Source organism: Hoplias malabaricus, chromosome 14, assembly GCF_029633855.1.
Source record: "Hoplias malabaricus isolate fHopMal1 chromosome 14, fHopMal1.hap1, whole genome shotgun sequence".
NCBI lineage: Eukaryota > Metazoa > Chordata > Actinopteri > Characiformes > Erythrinidae > Hoplias > Hoplias malabaricus.
In genome coordinates, this window is record NC_089813.1 from 28,466,006 (window position 1) to 28,492,080 (window position 26,075).

The 26,075-nt window shown below is 38.9% G+C and overlaps 1 protein-coding gene across 3 annotated transcripts in view; it reads left to right on the forward strand.

The window, feature by feature from the left end:
• Positions 1–26,075, forward strand: part of cpne5a (copine Va) — a 158,893-nt gene that overhangs the window by 61,084 nt on the left and 71,734 nt on the right. For all 3 annotated transcript variants that reach the window (XM_066644150.1, XM_066644151.1, XM_066644152.1), the window contains one exon: positions 23,139–23,202. In XM_066644150.1, the coding sequence (XP_066500247.1) occupies positions 23,139–23,202 (64 nt within the window). The remainder of the gene's footprint in view (positions 1–23,138; positions 23,203–26,075) is intronic.

Consider the following 26,075-nt stretch of genomic DNA (forward strand, 5'->3'; position numbering starts at 1 on the left):
TTAGGCCCTTGTTTCCACACATGACTGAGAACGTGTGATGATAAAAAAGGCGCTTGACAAGTACACAACTGTCTGATTGGCCTCAGGAATAATGAGACAGATCAGAAAATAGACTTCTTGTTTATGTTGTTGTTGTCGTCGTCGTGGTTGCCGGTAAAGTCTCCTCTGAGCTAAATTATCCCAATTTACATTTCCATCGAACTATAGTTTGTTCTGTGTGTTTTTCTGTTGGAGTCAGCTGGGGAAACTCAATCACACTGGGCTCAGGAGGAGTTTTCTAGGCTTCAGGACTCAGGTAGAGGATATTGAAGCAGTCATAACCTTAACGCTAATTTACAGCCATGGTCCACTTCCACCTGCTCTGACTCATGTATCTCTTCTCTCTGTGGTATTGATTTATTCTGACTGAGCTTCTATCAAAGAGCTTACAGGGAGCGGAATACAGGCTGTGTTCTCAACACATACGTGTAAACCCCAGTTCTTCACAAAACTGAGACAGTGTGGGAAATGATATCACAAACAAGAAAACAGTGAGTAAAAAAAATCAGTTTCATATTTTTATAAATAACAAGGCATTTTGTGTATTTGCTTATATTTTATTTTATTATTTTTTGCTAAATATACACTTAAAAGCGAATGTGATGCCTGAAGCACTGCATGAAGGGAGGAAAAAGAAAAAAACCTGACTGGAACATGTTTACCACTCTGTAACATCACTTTCCTTTTTAGCACTTAAGAATATTTTGGGGACAGAAGTTGCCTTCATCGTTGTATTTTGCTCCTTGATATTTATGAACAGTGCCTTCTCCAGATTCTCTGAAGATTTTAATGATATGTGCTGTGGATGGTGAAACGTCTTTGTAAACACATTGCACTCGCATTTTTTGGCCAAGTAGACTCGCCCCATCCAGGGGGTGTTATTTATATATTTATTTATTGATTGCTAAGTTTATGGCACTGTATACGATTCTTGAGAAAACTGTTGATGTTTGATCTCAGCAGCAAAACAAACAAATCTCTCCCTTCAGAAGATCCTCCTACCCAAATCCTCATATACCAGGTGCACATGCTGTGTTTGAAATTCCCTACAGTACTCACTAAATAGTGCGCTATTATATGGAACTACTGAATTCAGGAGGATAGGGAAAGATTTCAAACACTACCTCGTGGGTTTTACCAAACAACACAGTGTATAGTGGTATCCACTATTGCCTAAGGTGCATGGTGTGTGCGGTTTTTTTTCTCAGTGATGCACTCTGGGATTGTTTGAGTGCATTGAAATTGGTTCAGTTTGTTTTTAACATTATTACAAAATGTGCACAATATAGTGAATAGGTCACAGTTTGGACACAGAGACAGTCTTCCCTGATCCTCCCCTTCCCTCGTTCTGTGCACACCCTGTTGGTGATTGGCTGGAAGAGTATTGTGTTTCTCTGTGTAAGATATTTAGCTTGATTTTTCCATTTACAGAGCCAGAGCTAAGTGCAAACTCTGGACTAGCTAGCGAACCATGAGGAGACAAGCAAAAGTGTATACAGCAGCTTTTAAAGTGCAACATCCACCCCTCATCCCCTAGGGAGCATTCCACAGTTCTTCAAATCATGCAATGAGTGGTGTAAAAGTTTTTGTGAAAACTAAAAATGGTCATTTTCTGTCCCTGGCCACAAAATTACACACTTGTGTAGCTTCCTGCTCACTGGCGTTTTTGTGTGTGAAAGACAGATGTGGACAATTCAAATAAAAAGGCATTTTGCTCTGTTCCCAGGGCGCTGTGGCTGGCTCATTGCATGTGTGTGTGTGTGTGTGTTCAAAGCTGTTACATGTGGTGTTTATCCGTGCCTCAACAACCCGTTTAGTGTTATTTGGACTCTAATCATGGTTTTATTGATGTATTCTCTGAGTAAGATGACAAAGCACTTTTGGATAAGAGTGTCTGAAAATGTCGTAAATGTAAATGGAATACAGAATGAAGCATTTCCCAGAAGCTCCTTCTATAACTAGGCCTGAATACACCTATTAAGATATAGAATACACCCCTATTTAAGATATTTGCAGCATGCCACAACCTTTCCTGTCTAAAATTGTTTTTATTTGTATTTAGCCTCCTGCCTTGTCTGTAGCTTTTGGGCATTGGGATTGTATTGGAAGAGTACTACAAGCTATATTGTGCGCTACTATTTTTTAACTAGGCACTGAAGTTTCCTCTCTCTAAAATCTTTAACACAGGTCTCTGAAAGCACAGAGGCCTTTTTGTGTTGACACATGGTACAGAAGCATCAGGTTGGAGTCAAACAGAACAGGTATTCTTTAGCTGCAGGCAGCCATTACATTGGATAGCACTGAGAGATGTGGGCGAGCGAAAGGCTTTTTTTTTCTTATCTGAGCTTCAGATGCTGCACATTTTCCCACAGTAGACCCAAATCACAGAAGTCTGTTCCTGACTCGGGGCTGTTTGAATTCTTTATAAAAGAAGATGTTATTTCATATTTAAAATGATGCCCAAAAAAAAAATGTCTTAAAGCTTTTAAATGCTAGTGCTATAGATCTTAAATGAAGGTTATTCTAGCAGCAGTGCAAACAGCCATGCAGTTAATGTATCTGACATTAAAGTCTACATAATTCATTCATTAACAAAGCATGTATCAAATTCAATTTTGGTAAAAAGATGTTATGAGAAGTACAAATAAAAAGTTATGGTTTCATTTTGTAATTTGATTTTGAAATGTATTTTAATGAAGACAGTACAAGACATTAAAATTTTAGCCTTATTGCATCACTTATTTTCATAATATAGTCAATGATGTCTTTTTCAAGGATATCCATACTTTAAACACGATAACATCTAGCCATACCATTATTAATGAAGGTAATATTACAAAATGGCAAATATTATTTTAGCAACTTCTGAAATTGATCCATATTTTAATTCAATTTATTTTTCTCACTAATTTAAATCTGTTTTTAATTTGGGGTTGTTACTGGTATTTCTAATCCTGTTTAATTTTCTGGGCTTTACTCACAGTTTAGTCTTTCAGTTTACGTAGCTTTGGTAGTATCTGATATAATTTGGTAGATAGAAATGATGTTTACATTTGAAATAAATACATTCAGTGCATCATTTTTTCAGTTTGAGCCAAAGTTGTCTGCTTTTTTTTAATGGCGCTTCATGCCATGAGCTACTTTTATATACAGTATGTGGTGATGTACAGTAACTCTGGGGAATGCACTTTCTCCTGGAACACTTTACCTTCTTCCTTATTAATGTTGCTACATCCTCACCATCTTGACATTATTAAAAATTAAATGCACTTACTGTACAAAGTACGTATGTCAGAAGTATGTAGACGCTCTAAGCCACGGGGCCTGAAAGAACCTGCATAAACACTGAGTTTGTTGCCTTTCCAGATGAAACACCCACAAATATAAGCCTCATACAATTTTTAAATGCACTGCACACAGCCACTGCTTATTTTCCTTATCCTGGATTCATATTATGCAGATGGCATAAACAATTGATTGTGCTCTTTAGATTTTTTTTTTTTTTTTTTGAGGTGCCCTTCAGAAGCTGACATTTTAAATAGATCTGTCATATCCATGGAGCTCACAGAGGAAATGTGTTTACTTTCAGCCTGCACATGTCTAATGTTTTCAAAGAGAAGTCTTCTCATAATGTACACAGTGATTAATGCAGGCCATGGCTTAAATTGCAGTCGATCAAGTGAAAAAAAAATCCACTTATAAAGTGCAAATGGTGACACAAAAGTGACTGGGAAATATCAGCTTTCTTCTCACCCTGCAGAATACATCATTTTGTTTAATTAAACTAAATGCTATTTGCAAAGTTCAGATAAAATGTCACCTTTAAGTTAAAGGGCATGGAAATCCATAATGCATTTTCCTGCTGTAGAATGGTGTGTTTCTTAATGAAACACTCTATAAGGGTGAATCTTGGAGCTTAGGGGAGGGGGGATATTGGGAGGTGGAAGTGGTGCATCATAGTTACTATTAATATTCATATTACGTTATGGTCACAAATAGATGGGGAGTTTCCTGATCTCATCTTCATGGGAAAACATTTTTTAGAAAATTCCTTTTTAATGCCTATATGGTAATGGGAGTTAATAATAGCGTGAAATGTTGTTACATATACATTACAGTTCAAGCTGGTAATATTGCATTGAAGTGATCTGGTATGTAGTCAGTCAGGAGGTAGGTTGATGTGATTTTTTTTTTTTTATTCAGGGGTGTTATTTTACTATTAATGACTATAGAGTCTTGGCCTTGCCCAGTGTTTCCCAAAGTGGGTCCCCAGGTGAGGCAAAGAGTTATTGCTGTGGGGAAGAAGCTAGGTAAATGAATGAGGCCAGTCAGCCATAGCGAAATCCCCATGTGTGCGTTCACCCACCCACAACATAAGCTTTGGCCTGAGGATTAAAATATCCCCAGTATGGTATGCTGTGTAGTTCTCTGGAGGGATGAAGCTCTATCAAATATGTTTGAGATGAGTTGGAGTGGTGTTTGGAACCTTTAGTCAAACATTAATCATAATAAAAATGATAATCATTCAACCTAGGGACCAGATCTCACTAAAAGTCTCTTGGCTTAAAGGCGATATTTATGATTATAATCCAATGCACTTTTTAGAATGTTCAGAGAAAGTTTCCTGACCCTTTGTTTGCTCCCTGGTCTGTTTGTGTGCTGGAAAAAGGTCCAGTGTTTATACAAAACGGATTCCAAAAAAGTTGGGACACTAAACAAATTGTGAATAAAAACTGAATGCAATGATGTGGAGATGGCAAATGTCAATATTTTATTCGTAATAGAACATAGATGACAGATCAAAAGATTAATCTGAGTAAATGTAACATTTTAAAGGAAAAATATGTTGATTCAAAATTTCATGGGGTCAACAAATTCCAAAAAAGTTGGGACAAGGCCATTTTTACCACTGTGTGGCATCCCCCCTTCTTCTTACAACACTCAATAGACGTCTGGGGACAGAGGAGACCAGTTTCTCAAGTTTAGAAATAGGAATGCTCTCCCATTCATGTTTAATACAGGCCTCTAAGTGTTCAATCATCTTGGGCCTTCTTTGTTGCACCTTCCTCTTTATGATGCACCAAATGTTCTCTATAGGTGAAAGATCTGGACTGCAGGCTGCCATTTCAGTACCTGGATCCTTCTCCTACGTAGCCATGATGTTGTGATTGCTGCAGAATGTGGTCTGGCATTATCTTGTTGAAAAATGCAGGGTCTTCCCTGAAAGAGATGACGTCTAGATGGGAGCATATGTTGTTCTAGAACCTGAACATAGTTCTCTGCATTAATGGTGCCTTTCCAGACATGCCAGCTGCCCATGCCACAAGCACTCATGCAACCCCATACCATCAGTGATGCAGGCTTCTGAACGGAGCGTTGATAACAACTTGGGTTATCCTTGTTCTCTCTGGTCCGGATGACATGGCGTCCCAATGTTCCATAAAGAACTTCAAATCGTGACTCATCTGACCACAGAACAGTCTTCCATTTTGCCACACTCCATTTTAAAAGACCCCTGGCCCAGTGCAAACGTCTGAGCTTGTGGAGCTTGCTTAGAAATGGCTTCTTCTTTGCACTGTAGAGTTTCAGCTGGCAACGGCGGATGGCACGGTGGATTGTGTTCACTGACAATGCTTTCTGGAAGTATTCCTGAGCCCATTCTGTTATTTCCTTGACAGTGGCATTCCTGTTTGAGGTGCAGTGACGTTTAAGGGCCCGGAGATCACGAGCATCCAGTAGAGTTTTACGGCCTTGACCCTTACGCACAGCAATTGTTCCAGATTCTCTGAATCTTTGGATGATGTTATGCACGGTTGATGATGATAACTTAAAAGTCTTTGCTATTTTACGCTGGGTAACACCATTCTGGTATTGCTGCACTATCTTTCTGTGCAACAATGGTGGAATTGGTGATCCTCTTACCATCTTGGCTTCAGAGAGACACTGACACTCTGAGAAGTTCTTTTTATACCCAATCATGTTGTCAATTGACCTAATTAGTGTTAATTAGTCTTCCAGCTGTTCGTTATATGCTCAATTTCCTTTATCCAGCCACTTATTGCTACTTGTCCCAACTTTTTTGGGATTTGTTGACACTGTGAAATTTTGAATCAACATATATTTCCTTTAAAATGTTACATTTACTCAGATTAAACTTTTGATCTGTCATCTATGTTCTATTACGAATAAAATATTGACATTTGCCATCTCCACATAATTGCATTCAGTTTTTATTCACAATTTGTTTAGTGTCCCAACTTTTTTGGAATCCGGTTTTTACACAGCTCTGGCTCAATAAATAAGAAACCAACAAAGTTGCTCACTTTTTTCACTGGCTCAGAATCATTGGAATAATGAAAAGCAAGTTTTTTCCATATTTACTGAGCCAAGGCTGTGTACAAACAGTGGAGCTTTTTCCAACATGCAAACAGACCAGATCGCAGGCAAATGTTGAGGAAACATTCTCTGAAGTTTATTAAAAAAATTATTTTATTAAAATGAAGAAAATCACCTTTAAGTTGGAACTGACACCAAATTATGGATCTCTAACTTTGCATGAAAGTATACTAAGTCCAAAAGTTAAACTTCAGGCACAAGCTACAGTCGCCTCCTTGCTCAAACATACTATTCCACCTTAAACAAGAGCAAAGAGAAACTAGGCAAGCCTAGTTTTGCCGGACTGTCATTAGCCATATATCCATTGTCACAGAGGTTTTCTGGCATTTCAAATACAGGAAAGCCCAAAATACATACCCTTGTCATTGAAAGGTCTGGAGAAGCTTTGGTGCTTCATATCAATGATGTGATTGTGCTCTACAGAAAATATGGAGGGCAGGACTAATAAATGCAGAAATGAATAAAGGAGCATGTAACTAATAAAGAGCCGAACACAGCCACAGATACAAACGGAGCGTGTTCCTGTCTTATTTCCTATTATTCAGCCACAGTTTGAGCTCGGGAACCTACTCTTCTTTGGTTCCAGCTGGGAACTAATATTTCTGGTTCGCAAACAAGTTTATGTTCACAAACTGGAATGTGAAATATGGCTGAACTAACAACAGGCGGTGTAGTAGCACCAACTTAAGTTCTCTCTGTGAAATAAGAACAGTACTTATGGGAGAGTTTGTATTGCTGTGAGAACAGTACTTCACTAGAATCACCTTGTAATGTAGACACATCCTTTCAAATAATCCAATATAGTGTCAAGCTATTCTAGAAGAAGAGAAACTGTCACTGTAGAGAGTTAATTAATATCTTCAAGCGCAGATGAATGTAAAATGTGCAGCTGTCAGAGCCACAGAATAATGTCAGCTGAGTCCCTTCTGTTGCTGTCTCAGCATTTTCCAAGCTCGCCACCCTGCGGAGGGCTGGTAGAAAGTGTGGCAGGTGAGAAGAATACAGAGGTGTATAAGTGTGGCCTAGTTAAAAGGTGGGTTAATGAAAGGGCGGACTGGGTAAAGGGTGTTCTGGTGAAATGGTGGGCTGGTGAAAGGGGCAAAAGTGCAACGAGCCATCACATCCGCCGCATCCTGGCTCCAGCTCCAATGGAATCTCCATTTTCCTTGGTGGCTATTGTGTGTGTGTTTCCCTGGGCTAATAAATCTTTGACACGGCAGCAGCATCGGTTTTTAGCAAGTCTCCTGAGCTTCAGAGCCGTACGCTGGAGTAGCTCACAGGCAAGAGGAGAGTGAGTAACAGAATTACAGATATGAATGCTATCACTCACTGCACACGGCTGGGGCCATTACGCTCAGGCGGCAGGGGCTGAGGGGACAGATAAAGTGCTTTAGCTATCATACAGGACCTGGCCATTAAAGTGATAGTTACTGAAAAGTAGCCCCGCTGCTGAGCATTTCTACACCAGCTCTTTCTACTTACCTCTCCTCTGCTGGAGTGACTCTGTCATTTACTGATTCCTGGCATTTCAGCCCAGTCCTTGTTATTGCCACTTGAAATTTGTCCAAAAGTGATTGGACACTGTAAACAGAGAAGCTCAGTGTGGTGGTAGGTCCAGGGTTGTGCTGGGTTTCAGGTGGTGAGCTGCCATCCATGATGAGATATCAATGAAGCATTGTAAGAGTTTAAAACCTGAGTCTCAGAAGGTGGAGATAAAAGATGAATTGAGTTTCATCTGCATAGCAGTGATAAGAGGAGGACCCACTATCCAAACCATACCTGCTCTGTGATGGTCCTGTCTACTGAAGACCAGGGTCAATGAGGGCTATCAAAGTATTCAGAGCAACAGATGGACTGGTCTGAGATTCTGGAAAAGCCTATGGAGGAACATATACTTCAGAAGATGTTATTTTAAGCACAAAAGAAAAGTCAAGCCTACTGTGCAATGCATATGCTACAGCTGCTTGCATAATGCATGCACCACAAGCGCAGAAGCCTTCCATTCTCTTCCTCCCTGTGATCTTAATGAGCACTCATTTCCCTCATTGTGAAACACTTTGCTGTTAAATGATCCTTAAACTCACTCCAAATGTCCCTTCATCTTTCATTGCAGAAAGATGCACTTAAAATATATGTATGTAAATTTTAGTCGTGCCTCATAAGCTCTTCATGTTACATAATATGCACCATGACAAAAGAAAGGAGTGATCTGTTATGTTAGGTGTTTCTAAACATTTCTTTGAGGATTTGATGGAATTCAGGCATATGAACATCAGTAAGGTCAGGGACTGAAGATAAATGGAATAAAACCTCCAATCCAGCTTCTTCTAAAGATCTAAGAACTATGTGTATTAAGGATGAATTCCATTTCACCCCTTAGCACTAGCTTTCCAGTTTGCCTAGTGTCTCGAATCTTAGTTTAATGTAGTTTCAGCGCATTATGTGCTGTTTACTTTAAACAAGAATAAAACATCACAGATGTCTTGGAATTTCCAGTTCCATCTTAAATGGTGAAGCAGTTACATTCTAGCACCTGGGCTACTGCAACATTTAAGGTGGAACTGGATGGGTGTTAGTTAAGGGTGGGTGATAATTTATGACTGTGGGATACAAATGCATGGTGACCTAAATGTAACTATGCTAAAGTCCAGAGGCTCTGATATCACTGCAGACTGGCAGCAGAAGTGCTTCTTTTTTGTGTTCTGATAATGTATCAGGTTCTTGATGTATCATCCTGTTTTGTAAGGGAAGGTTTTAACCAGTACAACTTGTAACTAAGGGTCATGATAACACTGGAAAACAATAGGGGGGTAGGGGTAAAAATAAGAAATGGGATTCACCCTAAGTGTGTTCATGGATTTTATCAGTATATATAACATTTGGCTGCTCAGCATAAAAAAGAAATCAGCCTGTAAATGTTATCTAAACTTAACCCTAACTGTAACTCTCAAGTTAACTATTAGCCTAACTGTAAGTTTTTAAAAGACTAGAAACAACAAGATTTTTTAGGAATTTCTGATGGCTATAAAAACATGAAAAATTGCTTTAAATCAGCCCTAAATATAACCCTAGGCATGAGCCTAAACCTAACCATAACACAGCACTTAACTCTAAACCTAAATCTCAGCCCCCAAATTTGAGAAATGCTAATATTGTATGTGAACCTTTTGGAGTTTCATGGTTTTCTGCATATATTTGTTATAAAATGTGATCTGCCCTTCATCCAAGTCAAGGGTATTGAGAAATATAATGTGCCTAAAATATTAACCCAAAGAAAATATGATCTTGCAGGCCTTTATTTAAACACACTCATTCAACATTCAAAGTGGTAGTGGAAAAAGTAAGTGAACCCTTGAAACCAGTAGCTGGTTGACCCTCCCTTGGCAGCAATAACCTCAACCAGGTGCTTCCTGGAGCTGTGGATCAGACCTGCAGATCGTTCAGGAGGAGTTTTAGGCCATTCTTCCTGGCAGAACTGATTTAGCTCTGTCATATTCCTTGGACGCCTCATGTGTACAGCTCTCTTCAAGTGAATCCTTAGCATCTCTTCAAGGCTGAGATCTGGGCTCTGACTTGGCCACTCTAAAAGGTGGATTTTGTTTTTCATAAGCCATTCTGCTGTGGACTTGCTCCGGTGTTGGGGTCATTATCCTGTTGCATCAACCAACTTCTACAGAGTTTCAGATGATGTACAGACACCCTCAGGTTGTCCTGTAGAATTTTTTAATACACTTGGGACGACTTCTTCCCCTCAATGATTGTAAGCTGGCCAGAACCTAATGCAACAAAGCAGGCCTAGATCATGATGTTCCCTCCACCATTCTTACCCTTGGGATGAAATTTTCATGGTGATGTGCAATGCCTTTTTTACGCCAGCTGTAGCATTGCTTCTTAGTTCCATCTGTCCACAAAACATTTTGCCAGTATCATTGTGGAGTGTCTGTGTGGTCTTTCACAAACTTCAGACATGCAGCAGTGTTCTTTTTAGTAAGCAGTGGCTTCCTTCGTGGTGTCCTGCCATAGACACTCCACATGTACAAGGTTTTTATGAACTGTAGACTCATGAATATAGATGTTTTGATTTTTGATCGTAGATCCTCTGAAAGCTCTTTTTGGTGAGGCATGGCTCACATATGCGTGTACTCCTCAAAGTTTGAATGGTTCTTATCAGTCAAAGTAGCTGTAGTCCAAACCTCCAAACTCCATTATCTTAACAAAACTCCAGGTATGCGGTCATTAACCCAAGCAGTGGGGGGGTCACAGGATCACAGGATTAGATCATATTTTATGACAAATTTAAGCAGAGAACCGTGGAGTCCAAAAGGTTCACATACTTTTCTTGCCACTATTATCCATAACATTAGGAGACTGCTAATATTGAGCTGCTAATGAGCAATTGTAACTGACAGAGCAGTTAAAACGCTAGGTGCACTAGATGTTTTCACTGCTCTTTGCAGAGGACACTAAGTGCTTTTGTCATCTACAATGACAAATTGTAGTGTCACTGTCACAGCTCCAGGGACCTGGAGGTTGTGGTTTTGAGTCCCGCTCCAGGTGACTGTCTATGAGGAGTTTGGTGTGTTCTCCCGATGTCCATGTGGGTTTCCTCTGGGTGCTTTTCCTCTGGGCACCACCTCCAGGGTGTGTTCCTGCCTTGCGCCCAGTGATTCTGAGTAGTCTCCGGACCCACTGCGACCCTGAACTGGATAAGCGGTTACAAACAGTGAATGAATGAATGAATATATTCTCTCAGTCTTAGTGAAAAAGAGACATATGTAGCAGAGTGGGGCCTTCAGAGGAAGCAGGTATGGCATGTTCCTGGTGTAGTGAAGAATGGATAATGAATGTCCCTTTTTGATTGATGTCATTGTCCTTGAGTGATGTCTTTGATATTGCCTTTTGCTTTATGTTGTGCTCTCAACCATTGCATGTGTCTGTGTTATTGAAAAGTGATGAATGCATTGTTATGGTTTGTGATATTAATATCGCCAGGGCAGTGTCAGCTTGGAGTTCGGAGGAAAACTGAAACCAATCGGGCCGAACTGTAATTTATCTTAATTCAGATCTTAGTGTGTGTCTAAGGATTATGAACATCTGTCCAAGTGTAAAAACCTGAAGGATGAGGGTCTTAATCCTATTCCATGTTCCCTACGGAGTCCAGAGCCCTTCTTTAAAGTAGCTTCACTCTGATCAGGCTTGTGTTGTTTATGATGGCCATGATCCACCGAGCTTGGCTGTAACCTTTATCTGTCTTGGTTTCACATGATGAGGCAGGTGCTCACAGTCTTTTAATCCTTGTCCCTGTGAAGGTGGACAGTAATGTTTCTGATGTTTGCTTCACAGCTTATCTCCCTGAAACAAGGATGTTTATTCAGATGAGGGAGGGAGGCTCAGAGGCTCACACAAGCTTCCATTTCCTTCTGCTCTGCTATTTTCATTTTATTTTAAATTTTATTTTGATCATCTATGTGTTTACTGTAAGCCAGCGTGGGGCATGTAGGTACTGCAGGTGGGCAAGGTATCTAAAGAAATGAGCCTTTCTTTATTAATGAGCCTGTCTTTATTAATAACTTTCTGTTTTGCTTATAAAGCTTACTCAGTAAAAAGCACCCACTCACAATGGATGCATTAAAATACATTAAAAAAGAGCATTAGATTGGATCCCAGAAAGGTTTATTTTGAAAATGCACCACTGAGATTAACGTGTTTTGGCAGACACAGGGCGGGTCTTCTTTCAGCCTTCATTAAGGCACCTGTTAAAATAGAAAGCTGGTCCAATCATAGAAGTCGACTGGCCTCCGATTCACCCTCAGTGTCTAGTTTATTACGTTGGTATTTACCAGCTCTGGGCTTGAGGTCAGTAACGAGAGCACAACAGACAACAATGACGGCAAATTACGGTTATGAAAGCGGCTTCGTATATAACTGTTAGTGTTAGCTGTGTTTAGGTTGTGAGAAAGTGCTCTAAACATGCAGCAAGTTAACGTTCGTCTCTGGCTGTGTCCCAAACTGCTGTGCTGAACAGTATGAAAAAAAAATGGGACACAGCCTCACTCTCTAATGTTAATGTTAATCAAATGATGTTCCACATCATTACAAATGCAGTATTTTACTGCCTTATCTACATAGGAATCAGCTCATAGCTAGCTAATATTTTGGGTATGGCGTGGACTTTGGCTCAGCAAATACGTCCTCCAACAATATCAAACTCACTCATTTTTGCACAGATTGAAAAGTTAGAAACTGAAGCACAGTTTGATTAGGCAGATTTTTGAACATTGACGTTAATAATGTAACTGGTGTTATAATGTTAAGCTACTGATTTAGAAATAGAAGTTGATGTTACTAAAAATGGGGGCGATATGGGACAGGTTGGGAGCTAGAGTTTCAAGTTAAATATTATTCAATTACAGCATTAGGTTGTGTATAATAATTTATATAAAAAACCCAAAACATACTTATTGTAAATATCATTCATTTGAAATGTAAATTTATATTTAGGTTTATGTTTAAAATTTAGAAAACAGGAAATTTAATCAATGGCAATACCACTGGGCTTCATTTTTAGTCAAAAAAATAAACTACCTTATACTTTATAGAACATTTTTCATATTTTTATGGTGCTCTAAATTTGTTTTTAAGAATGATATAGATCTATGTGAATTTAACACTGTTCTCAATGTTAAATATACAGCTGAAAAGTGTGGACTCACTCACTCACTCACATTTAGCAGGATGAAATCTCTGCACAAAGTTGCTCTATTAGCACTCAACATCTTTGATGCTTTACATTAATGAGACTATGACCTTATTTCTATAGAAACCAGTTTGTTTATTTCATATGAAGATGAAATGTCCATGCTTTTATAGAGATGGGTTTCTATAGAAGCTTTTGTGGTGAGAGGCTCACTAAGTTTTTAGTTCAGCTTTTACCGTCAGGCTGCACAGCTGCGTTTCATGATTACATAGAAGACATGGAAGTCATGATGAAAGTGACTGCCAATATTTGAGGAATTAAAAGTTTTTGAGATTGAGAATATTGCTGAAAGTTGTGAATATGACAGTGATGATAATGGCCAATATTCTCTAAATCTGTAATTAAGCTATGATGAAGTTCTTCTCATTAGCATGCTTGCTCAACTGGACTAGACAGACTGCAATCAGACTAACTCTCAAGGTTTAACATGCTGGCTTCCAAATTTGTCATATGTATTTGGCAAGAGAAACTTTATGTATTGTTTTTTATCATTGAGAGTATTATTATAAGAATATAAATGATTATTTGACTTGTTTTCAGACACCTGTCTGTTGTTATAATTAATCTAGTGAATTTCATTTGATGTCACAGTTAAGTTTAAACTATTGCAGAATTAGCTGAAATATTAGCTGTGTTTTGTAGATTTTAAATCACTTATCGTCTTTAGTTATTTAGTTAAGTATGTATAATAATGTTATAACATAATAATTGCAACATTTTCTTGTTAAGAGAATGTGATTTAGAAAAATAAAATCTGAATTTCCGAAGATTCAGAAAGATATCGAACTTATTAATTTAGTCAGTGGTATCAGAATGTGCCGACCTCCACCAGTCCCCAGGCTTCCTGGCGAGTTCTGAAATGTGGGCATATTGATGTCCTGAATAATGCATTTAGTTTTAGAGCTGCCAGTATCATATCCTCAGCTACCTGTCCAAGCACCAGGATTCTTCCAGCTGCCACCTGCCTGCTTGCTGTTTAGATACCACCGTCATTTTTCATCTTAATGAGGGAATGGTCACGCCTCCCCAGATGCCTGGCTTCCCGCAGCTTCAAATGACAACGCTGGTTACAATTAAATTACATTAAGCTTGCTTTTTTTCTTTTTCTTTTCCTTGGTCACAGGGGAGGACATTATCCACTTGTTTTGGGGATAGCTCAATAACTAGAAGGCCACAGGAGTCTGGAATTGTCGCATGACCCCCACGCTTAATTGGAATGTAGTTTCCTTGGCTGGGAGTTAACATTTTGCGTCCTGTTGCGGGACAAGCCTGAACAGAAATCAAATTGCAATCGCAGGGCTCTGGCCAGAGCTGTGCCACACACTGATGAATGGCTCCTGATGGAACATGTAGGATTTGCTTCACAAAAAAACAGCGCACATCTTATTAGACTCTCAAGTGCCTTTATAAATCACATCCTCATCTCAAATCAGGCCTGCCCAGGCCAAATTAGATGCTAAAATGCAACCGGTGCAAAAAGAAGGAATAAAAGCAGGACTCTGTAAATAGCAGCAGTGAATTGGAGGCATAATAGAGAACCATGCCTCTAGCTCCAATCCCCTACCTTTCATGAGTAATCAGTATGGAAAAATATCCCCCCTCCTCATCCATTACAACACTGGCTTCGTTAGCAGGCTTTGTTAAAGCCTTGTTTGATCAGAGCTGCCTTTGTGCCGCCCAAACAGGGAAAGGTGTGTGTCGTATTGACTTAAATTCTGGCTTCAGAAACCAGTCAGGATAAAACTAGCACACTGAAACACGGCTTTCATGCCAGAACAAACGAGAGAGTGGAGGTACATTTTTGTTCATCCGTGTCCAAACAGCGTAAATGTACACTATGCAGTTCAACCATGGTCTTGAACTCAAACATGGTTTGAGTGCCTTACATGGTCTTGTTTATTTAGCAGAGGCTTGAAGCCATCACGGAACAAAGTTTTAGCGGTCCAGGAAACCCACAGACCAATCGCATGTGTTGTACATAATACATGTGAACCTACTCACCCAATTAGATCTGTACATTATGATGAGCACTTTAATTCGTTTGGATGAAATCACAGGGCATGGTTCCATGCAACGTTGTCCTGGATCTGATAAAAATAACCCGCAGAACGAGATAAAAGCATCCTTATGTCACTTTATGGATAACAGAGTTATGCGGTAAAACAAGAAATGTTATTGATCACTGGTTGAAATATTAATGGGAGTTCTCATAATGCTCAAAACTTTTATGCTTAAAGTCCCACCCTTTTGCAAAAAGAGCCAATCAGCATGCGGTTACAGTTAAAGTCCCACCCTACAAAGTCATTAGGCAATTTGTGCATATTATTTTTTTTCAATATCATTAATTTATGTTTATCTTAATTGTAATGAGAAAAGAACATTTTATTTAGGTATTTTTTTATAATTCTTCCTGGTCTGAAAACTCATGGGAATTGCTGCAATATAGTTAATTGTTACTGTAATTGTAATTTGATTTGACATTCAGTTGTTATTAACTATTATAACCAGGCTACTTCAGCATATGAGATATGACACTGATCATAATGCAAATAAGACATTATTATGTTCGGAACCATAGCCTGAGGAGATATTCTCTAACTGGACCTTAATGAATTTTAATGAAATACCCCTGCCCTGGAAGGACAGAGATGTTTTGCACTCAGTTATACAACCCACAAGCTAAAGGCTAGAAGGATGTCACCTTTGGTGTTTGTACTGAAAACACAGTATGTCTAAAATAAATTCTTGCCTTTACGGTTTTAGCTGGTACAGTGTAAAGGAAAGAACCGAGAGTCCTTGGGCAGGACTCCTAACACTTGTTTATGTCTGTGACGTGGTGAGTGTGTTTATCTGATAACTGCGCAAAATCAGCTTTTGTGAGTAATCTGATAAATGCGGACTTTGGGAACTCAGATGAGGGAAAAACTCCTTGTTTGCGGCAATAATCCTATTTCTGCTTTGCAACGGCCAATAAAATCACAGAAAGACGTGACATAAACTCTTGATCTGGCTTTCTGTAAACGTTGACCCTCTTTAGCTGCAAATGTGAATCTTTGTATTATTTCACATATCTTTCCCTTCACTGCTTCTGAGACGGAGAAGAACTTATTTAAATGAGCGTCTATTCTTGGACGCAGCATGTGTCCCTCCATTAGCGACAGAGACCCGAGAAGCTGGACGTGTGTTTGCGGTGAGGACTGAGTGGGGTGAGTGGTACTTAATGAATGTTAAGATACAGAGTGGAGAGGAAAAACTTAAGAATATGTGTCGGGGATGGTCTACACTATGAGTTTTTTTGAGCGCATGAGCAGACCACAAAATCTAAAAGGAATTGGGAGTGTACGCACACTGAGAGATCAGGTTACCGAGCTAAAATCCAGCTCTCTTAAACTGTGTGCTGTTTAAATTACCATTTTAATGATTTCATATCTGCTGAAATCCAGAAATTAAAAAATAATATCAGATTAAATGCTTGTAACCGCAGAGTGTTACTGCGAGTCTTTCTGGAAGAGTGTTTGCTAAATGCTATAAATATAATATTGACTAAATGTATCTTAAACCTTAATATGTTTAACTTGGAATCTTAGAAACAACTAAAAAGCTAATTCTATTTTATTTTTATAATTGGTTTTACCTTTTAAAGATTGTGTCCTGTGATGTTTTGGACTCTCCACACTGTTTAATTTCTTCAAATATACATCCACTTTCGTATTTTTGGGTTTTTCACAACAGAAAAATGAAACAAGAATCCTGAAGTTTTGATGGAGTGTATGGAGTCAGCGCACCTTAAAAAGATATAATTTCAGTATACTATGCAATAAAGAGTTTACGAACTTAAGGTGGCAATGGCACAATGTTTTTAAGTGTGATTTACCACATGTAACAGGCTTGTATCTCATACTCATTTCAGAACTCTTTCACACAGGTGTTGCTCAGTGCTTCCCATCCCTGACCCAGTGTCCTTGTTTTCCTCTGAGACTGTATGCTATGTAAGTTTTATATTATGTTTGCCTGCATGTCACTCTCTCGCCTACACTGACATTCATTCTGAATCAATAACACTGTTTATCCTGACCTTGTACAGACCGCGCCCCTGGCATTAACCTTGCAGGAACAGGTGTGCCATTCTAATGTGTGGCGTGAGGAGGATAATCATGCTGGACTGTTCTAGCTCTCCCAGCAGGGTATAAAGGACACAGGATGCTCTAGTGATGGGTACATACCTAAATCATCAATTACAACCCTTCATACTTCACTATTCCATATATTGTTAATGTTCTAATGCTGCATAGCTGCTGTTTTAATCCCGGTTCTGCTGCGCTGCGGCATGTGAGGCATGTGAGTCACTGCTATTGAGTTTGCTCACTTGAAGGCCATTTCACCAAGCTTAATGGACCCATGCCTGTCCACTTAGTGTGCCTTTCCTGTCTGACAAACTGCAAGCTCTGGATTTGTATTTTTGAGCCAGTGCGAACTCTGGTACCACTTTATATTGAATGTCTATAATAACTATGTAGTTACATATAACAACAATGTAACTACTAGTGATATAGAAATGGTCTGTAAGTTTTAGATGGGCTGCTACAGATGAACAACTTAAGTAATTATACCTGTGTATGTAAGTACATGTGCCATAATGAAAGCATACATATGTACACATTCTGGAAATATTTTAAGTTTCTTTGGTCAGAGTCAGATAAGTCTTGTTTGGAACATGGCATTTTCACGTTTATACATATGTAATTACATATTTATTAAGATGCACTTTGTGTTATAAATGTATAAACCAAAGTGGATGTACATGTAAAACATAGTTCGTTTCTGCAAAGTCTGACCACATCCAGTAAAGCCTGTCCAACCTGGCAACAGTTGCTATGTAATTCTCTGCCCACAGAGTCACATGCTCAAGTTGATGATAGTGAGTTAGCACAAATTAGTGCTCAACCTTACCCAGCACTTTGAGCGTAAACAGAATCCAGGACATTCTAATGTTTGATCAGATGGGAGTCAATCAGGATCCAAGCTTGGAGAAGTGAGAGCATGATTGATCGTTCTGGGCTCGGCTGCAGAGGGCTGGCAGTAAAAGCCACATCCATAATAAACAAGCCACGGCACCGGTGGGGGTTGTAATAGGAAATTGGATGGTGCATTTCAAATGGTTTCATCATCTGAGACTTTGGTGTCTCATCGGAGTGAATGAGTGCTTTTAAGGCAGCCTGTGAATGAATGCGGTATCAAAAAAGCTTTTTTAGCACAGAGACATGCACACTCTCCTCCTTCCTTTCTCTGTGTGTTCTGTCCTGAAGCCTGCACTCAGTGCAGTAAGTCATTTATGCCGCCAAAAGGTAGCAAACAATGTTTACGAAAGAGCTTTTTTGTTGTTTGTGCATTTTTATTCCTATGAAGTGAGCTCAAAGGAGAATCAAATGGCTTTGCAGTCCTTGAATGAACCTTATTATGCATAGTAGGACGGGTCCCCCACATTGAGGTAGCCATGTTCAGAATGGGTTTTGGGTGGAATCTCTGACACATCCAGGCCACTAAGAGTCAGAATAAAGTCTGTAAGAGATTTTCTGTGTGAATGTTTTTAACTCAGTGGATCCCAAACATTTTCAGCAGTGCCCGCCTTTTGTAGATAAGTATTTTCTTGAGCCCTCCCTCCACACACACACATACACAGATTTTTTTTTCGTTTCCAAAGTGAAGTAATTATTATGATTATTATTATTAATTCATATGAAACTGCAACTAATTATTGAACAAAAAAAAAGTGACATCACCTTTTACAGGTGACATACATAATATATATATTCATTGTCCTTGTTGCGACAAGTCATAGTGCCATGCCCCCCACTTTGGGATCCACTGTCTTAACCCTTTCCAAGTCTCTCAGTCTTGTATTATTTAAGTTTAATATCCAATTCCTAGATATACTGGATAATAAACACTTAATAAACCAAGTGTACTCTTGATATAACAAATCTGTATGTATCAAGGAGAACACATTTGTTGTAATATATATATATATATATATATATATATATATATATATATATATATAGAAACACCATGTTTACAGAGATGATAAATTATGATTGATGTATATTTTCATCAACTTCTCCAGGTGTAGACTACACACTAATTCTCCTCTATTTCTTCCACCTTAAATGGTGCCGCATTTACATTCTGGCACACTGTAATGCTGCACCATTTAAGGTGGAATGGACATTTTCTGTATGAAGTAAACTTCAGCTGTAGAATGCACCCGCATTAGAAATGATTTAAAATGATGATTAACATATTATATATGAGCTTGAAAAATAATCGTGTGCCTTTGTTTGGTTTAGTCTCAAGTCACGGAACACTGACCTGGATCTTAACAATCTGCATTAGAACTGGTTCACAAAATTCTGAATAGCCCATCCCTAATACTGGAGCTGGAGGTTATTTTCTCAGCCTGGCTGAGGACTGCTGAGTCAAGGCCAATATCCGGATCACTCGGCTGGGTTTAATGCGCCTGTTGATGTGCGTATTTGTGACACCCAACATTCAGGGCTTCATTAAACGAGAATGAAAAAGACAAGAACTTACAGCAAGCAGGAGGTCTGGGGGTCCAGGGGTCCAGGGGTCCAGATAACCTTGGCTTTAACTCTCCTTTATGGCCTGCTGCTGAAGCTTATCTTAGAGAGCAATATTGTTCCAGGCCCTTTAGTTGGACGTAGAGAGAATGAGATGACCTCTTCTCTCGGCTGTTTCGGAACTCTTTAACTTGTCTTTGGTTTATAATCCGGTAAATTACATCAAGGATCCATTTGGTCTGGAGTTGAGCCATTGTGTTAATAATTCAAGGGCAATTAATTTTGGGATGAAAATGCTTCCCAAGAGACTGCGGAGGCCTGAAACCTCAGAGTCGTGTGTGGAAGTACTGCGATTATAATGACTGCTGCATGAACTGCTTCGATCCCACTCTTCAGGTCTTTAAGTCTAAGTTAATGGGGGAAAAGTCCCTTAGTGGTAGTGGTAGTGGAAGCCCATTTTGGAGCACTATACGTGGTAAGATAGAGAGAATTAATGATAACCTGGGTCACCCTGGAGACTGAACGAGGAGTTTGAAGGTTAATAGAGAAACTGGAGCTGACTCCATTGTATTTCTGAATTATTTACCATGTGTAATTTCCTTATTTTATTGGATTTCCTAGAGGACGAGAGTGTATCCCACATTCACAAGTCCACAGTCTCAGGGCTGTGCTTAAGTGCTTTGCTTTAGGACGACTGGCTAATGCCATTTTAGCTTGGGTCAGGAGTTTTTAGCCGATTTAAACTGCTTATATACACCTAATTAACTGGAATCCACTTCTCGGCTAATTACCGTCCACTCGCATGCCCCAAGCGCAGGTGTCCAGTCAATAGAACATATGTAATGTGGAGACTTTTTAGTGCCTCCAGGTTTGAAGGTATACTGTCTCTGACCTGGTGGATTTCTGCAAGTCTGGATGAAGCTGAATAAAGCTAGGAACACTGCAAAGCGAGAATTCGCCCAGATCAGTTACTTTAATTATGCCCAGCAGGTGTACAGTGTGTCCTTCTAATAATGGACCTCCAGCGGTGTTCAGCTAGAAGCAGATAATCATATAATATCCTTGCTTTCCCCTCACCGACCATCCCCAGAGATTTCCAAAAGAAATAATAAAGTATAAACTTTTTTCTGTGTGAGTTAATTACACATAATGATCTGAATATTAGCTGTGGTCTCCTGTGTCAAACTGAATAAAACTTGCATTATTATGGTAATGCTACTGTCACTTGTTTATCCGTGTCCGAGGTCAGAACCAAATTGGATAGTTCCTCAGCAAATAATCACAACATGTTGTGGGACAGTAATCACTGCCAATTGTATTCAAATGGATATTCACAACAATTAGAGGAGAACTAGCAATCTGTGTTCAGTGTTTCTCAGATACTTTACAAACTAATTTGCTGAAAAGTTGGGACATTTTGTAAGATTCAACCAAAGCAAGACTTGACGTGTGTTTTGTAAATATAAACTCATTTAGAAAATCGTTCCTGCAACACACTTAATAATAGTGGGAACTTTTATTCCTCTGAAGTCAGATTTAAAAGCTTGGATGCTCTCAGAATCTTGAGATGGCCTTGGAGACACATGGAGTTCTGGACAGCTTTGCAGTTTCCCACATTAATTTTAAGTCTAGCACTCATTCACTCTGTCAAAACATTGTGTACCCACACAGTCAGGCTGCTTAGAAGTGTAACCATAATGTAGCTAAGACCACCAGGTGCTACAAAAGGTTCTTTAAGCAGAGCCGTAGATTAACCACTTTTGGTTCCATTTTCTAATATATTTAAATCAAGAATCTTAGCGTTTAGTGATTGATATTTAAATCATAAAAAGGTTTTTCACACTCATACCTCTCTTAAACAAATGTGTTTTTTTATGGAACCAAAAGTCATTTTTTTCTCCCATGGCTTTGCTCAAAGAGCCCTTTGTAGTACCATTATTTTTAAGAGTGTAGGCACTGGGCTGTAGGGAAGTGGAACTGGAGAGATGGAGCACTAATCAGTACCTCAGGGATGAGTTGAAGTGGATTTTGTGATCCAGAAGCTCATCCAACCTCAGTATTAGTGCTGGGTGATTTGTTTTGCGATGGATTTTTGCTTGATAATGATGATAAGCTATGGGCAATAAATGTATCTTTCTGTTCAATGGAAGCAGTCTGGTGATGCAGCACACTACCAGGGAACTGGGGCAATATTAGAGTGTTTATATAATATACAAGTCCCACTGTTTTGAGACCTAGCCCTATAATCAGGAGAAAATAAAAGTTTTAAAAGAAACATCCACCTAAGACCACTTTTTCTAAACTTAGTGACATAATTATCAAACAGTGCAAAAGGAATATTTCTCAACACAAGATTATAAATAATTTAGCTCTTTCACAATCTACTGTACATAATACTGGGAGACCTGAGAAATGTTGGTCCTATAGACCAAGGATGGTCACGACTTTTGAATTGAGTGTGATCTTCGAACCCCCATTATGGCTTTGCATGGGGTTCTAAAACCTTTGCCACTTAACACAGTCTGGAAATGTATCATGAAACACTGTTACACAAAGAAAAAACAACAATTCTATGCAGAAATGCTGCTGTGTTCCCTCTAAACTCAAGGAGAATCAGTATACTGTGAACACGGAGCGTTGAGGTGCTGAAGTCTTGTATGAAACCACGAAGCAATTTGTATCCTCACTTCCCAAATGATTTAACAGTGTAATTAAATGGAAAGGAGATGTGACCCAGATGTAACCATGCCTCTGTCCCAAATGTTTGGAGTGTATTGCAGGTGTCATTTTGTTAAATTGTTCATATTTATGAAATACAAATGATATTATCAGTGCAGTCACAGGAAATCTTTTCTTTGGGCTTCTGTCATTAAAATAAATGTTCAAGAGAATTAAAAAAGCATGGATATTTGTTTCTACTGAATTTTACAAAATGTCCCGACTTTGTGGAAACAGGGTTGTACGTATGTATTTTAAACATGTTTTGCACAGACCATGATTTATTGACGATGATAAATAAATTTAGCAAATATACAGTAATTGCATTTAAAAAAATTGTATTTTAAGCTGTGTACGTCTGTTGCATAATTGGATATATGATCCTGAATATCCAGAGGGTGGGTAAACACATTTTTCTTTTTGTGACATCATAAAAACTGAACACAAAACAGGTTGTTATGAATGTATTGGCTGTGTGAACTGGGAATATATCAATATCATATATATATATATATATATGTTTATAAACTGTACATGCATAAAACACTTTAATGTGAAAAAAAGACAAGGAAATGGAGTTGTTGATAATAAACACATAGCGAGAGTAGACTGTTTATGACTGGTGTGCATTTTCTTTGGCTTGTTTTCAGGGGCATCCCGGGGAAGAAATGTGGCACTATCATTCTCACAGCGGAGGAGCTGGGAAACTGCAGGGTAAGTGGCTCTGTTTTAACTTATGTCTGTAATAGACCTCAGCCCTAATGGCAAGAGTTTGTTTTGTGACAAGAGGCACATTTGCTTGTGTTTTATGACGAAATTCGCATTGATTCTTGAAAGTAGGCAAAAGCCAGGGCTTCCAAACGACCCAAGGCACACGTAAATGTCGGGACACTTGCAGCTTTGACCGCAGTTAATCAGGGGGCTGTTCTTTAAGCCCCTGTGGGGTAGCTACTGATCCAGCAGCTTCTCTCTCTGGTCATTTCAAGGGCAGCTGTTCCTCTGAAGTCAGATTCAAAGGCTTGGATGCTCTCAGAATCTTGAGATGGCCTTGGAGACACACGGAGTTCTGGACAACTTTGCAGTTTCCCACATTAATTTTAAGTCTAGCACTCATCCCCTCTGTCAAAACATTGTGTACACACACAGTCAGGCTGCTTAGAAGTATAACCATTATGTAGCTAAGACCACCAGGTGCTACCAAAGGTTCTTTAAGAGGAGCCATCGATTAACCACTTTTGGTTTCATTTTTCTAATATATTTAAATGTGTCAAGAATCTTAGGGTCTAGTGATTGATTTTTAAATCTTTAAAAGGTTTGTCCCACTCATATCTCTCTTAAACAAATATGTTTTTTTATGGAACCAATAGTCATTTTTTTCTCCTATGGCTTTGCTCAAAGAGCCCTTTGTAGTACCATTATTTTTAAGAGTGTAGGCACTGGGCTGTAGGGAAGTGGAACTGGAGAGATGGAGCACTATTCAGTACCTCTGGGATGAGTTGGAGTGGATTTTGTGATCCAGAAGCTCATCCAACCTCAGTATTAGTGCTGGGTGATTTGTTTTGTGATGCATTTTTGCTTGATAATGATGATAAGCTATGGGCAATAAATGTATATTTCTGTTCAGTGGAAGCAGTCTGGTGATGCAGCACACTACCAGTGCATATACTCCTGTTATCAGGATACATGAAGCTATGAGACAGCTGATACCTGAGAACATAAACAAGACTATAATACGTTCAAGTGCTGGTGTGTTTAATTAAATATAGTGTATGTATTATATAACAAAAAAAAACATGTATCTCCAAAATAGCAACTTTACAAGAGAAGGAAAAAAACTCCTTAACTTTCAACATAAATCAATAAAAGATTTGAAAGTATTTCAGGTGCTTTTTTATTGGTTCATTCATCATTACATTTTCACACAATGTGAAGAACGGCTGCTGTGTTCAAATGATGTAGTAAACTAAAAATGCATGCTTTTCTTAATGGAAGGAATTCATTTTCTAATGGAAGGAATTCCATATTTAATTCCTTTTCTTTAAATAATTAAATATGTATTCATGTTCCCTCTGTGTTTGGGGCGTATTTTCTCTGCACATGCATTTACCATAAGCATATATGCACCTGATGGTGTGCTGCTTGATCAGGTATGGCCACCTCTGCAGAAACTTTCCTCATGCGCAGGGAGGAACTGAGGGTGATGAGCTCGGTACGCTAAGACAAGTATCATAGCCTTGCATGAGGTGTGTTGTTTATCCCACATGTGATTTTTGAATTGGACAGAATAGATCAGGCTGTATTTCTTAGCAACATGCATTCTAGTTTTCCATCAGCTACTAATGGGTTAAGTGCAACAAGTTTACAGTTCAGAACGGTATTGGGAGTGTTTGTGTGTTTACTTCTCTAAAAGCTTAAGGTGGTAACAGCCTTATTTTCCTGACACAAGGTTATATTTCTATGGTAAGAAAATTATGACAGAAGTTTTTTTCAGGTAGGCTCTGGACCCACTGCAACCCTGAATTGCATAAGAAGTTGGAGACAATGAATGAATGAATGAATGAGTGAATGCCTGTATTTTTAGAAGGATGTCCTTTAAGAAACAGTAACAGTGATAAAAATGTTATACTGTGATAAATTTCCAAATTGATCAATATGGAAAATGTATCATGATAGCATTTCTATGGCCATATCCATCAGCCCCACTCAGTACCTTCACTAAGGTTCTCCAGGTTGATTACCTTGAAATACTCACAGCATGTATTCAACATTTAGTGTAAAGCCTTTACAGAGAAGAACACAGTTTCTGCAGCAAAAAGGAAGCAGTTTTACATTAATACTATTCACTTCCGACATGTTGATCGAGCTTGGTGTCCAAAAATTGTTGTACATATCCTGTAGCGTGTGATGAGAAAAGCTAAGCGGTGTGGTATACAGGAGAGGACACTTTCTTGAAGTGGAATGTGTTTTAAGGACGTCTAGCAGCATCTCCGGTGATTGCTCTTTCATTTGAGAGTGGCTGTGAACAATGCCAGGGATGGAAGGATAAGAGTGCTCTTATCAAGAAGAGAAATTCCTGGCGATGAGAAGGTGTAATCATGAAGCTAATTATGTGCATCTGGAGGAATCTTGGTTTTATGGAGGGGCCTTTCAAATGGTGGCGGGTTCATGCAGGTTAAAGCTACAAGTGAATGTTTGGATAATAGCGGAATGGGCTTTGTTTGTCAAGATATGTATCGGGTTTAATCAATCTCTGACTCGTGGATTCAGATGTAACTTGCACTTACGGTAAGTGAGTAGATGTATTATTTGTAAGCTTGGTTTTGCAGGTTGAGGTTACTGAGGACATTACTGTTTTTCTTTTTGCTACTCTTTAACATTTGTGTGGTATTCGGGTCTAATTGACCTGTTTCAAATTTTTAGAAGAAGAAGTCTCAATGGCCTTAGCTCATTTTCTCATTTACAAACAAAAAATAATAATTGGACACACGTGGTACTTTTCCCAACTTTTCCCCTTTATCCTCTGTCATGTGGCCACCTACAAACCACTTCTTTGATGTTATTCCATATTTTCTCGCACTATATGCCTC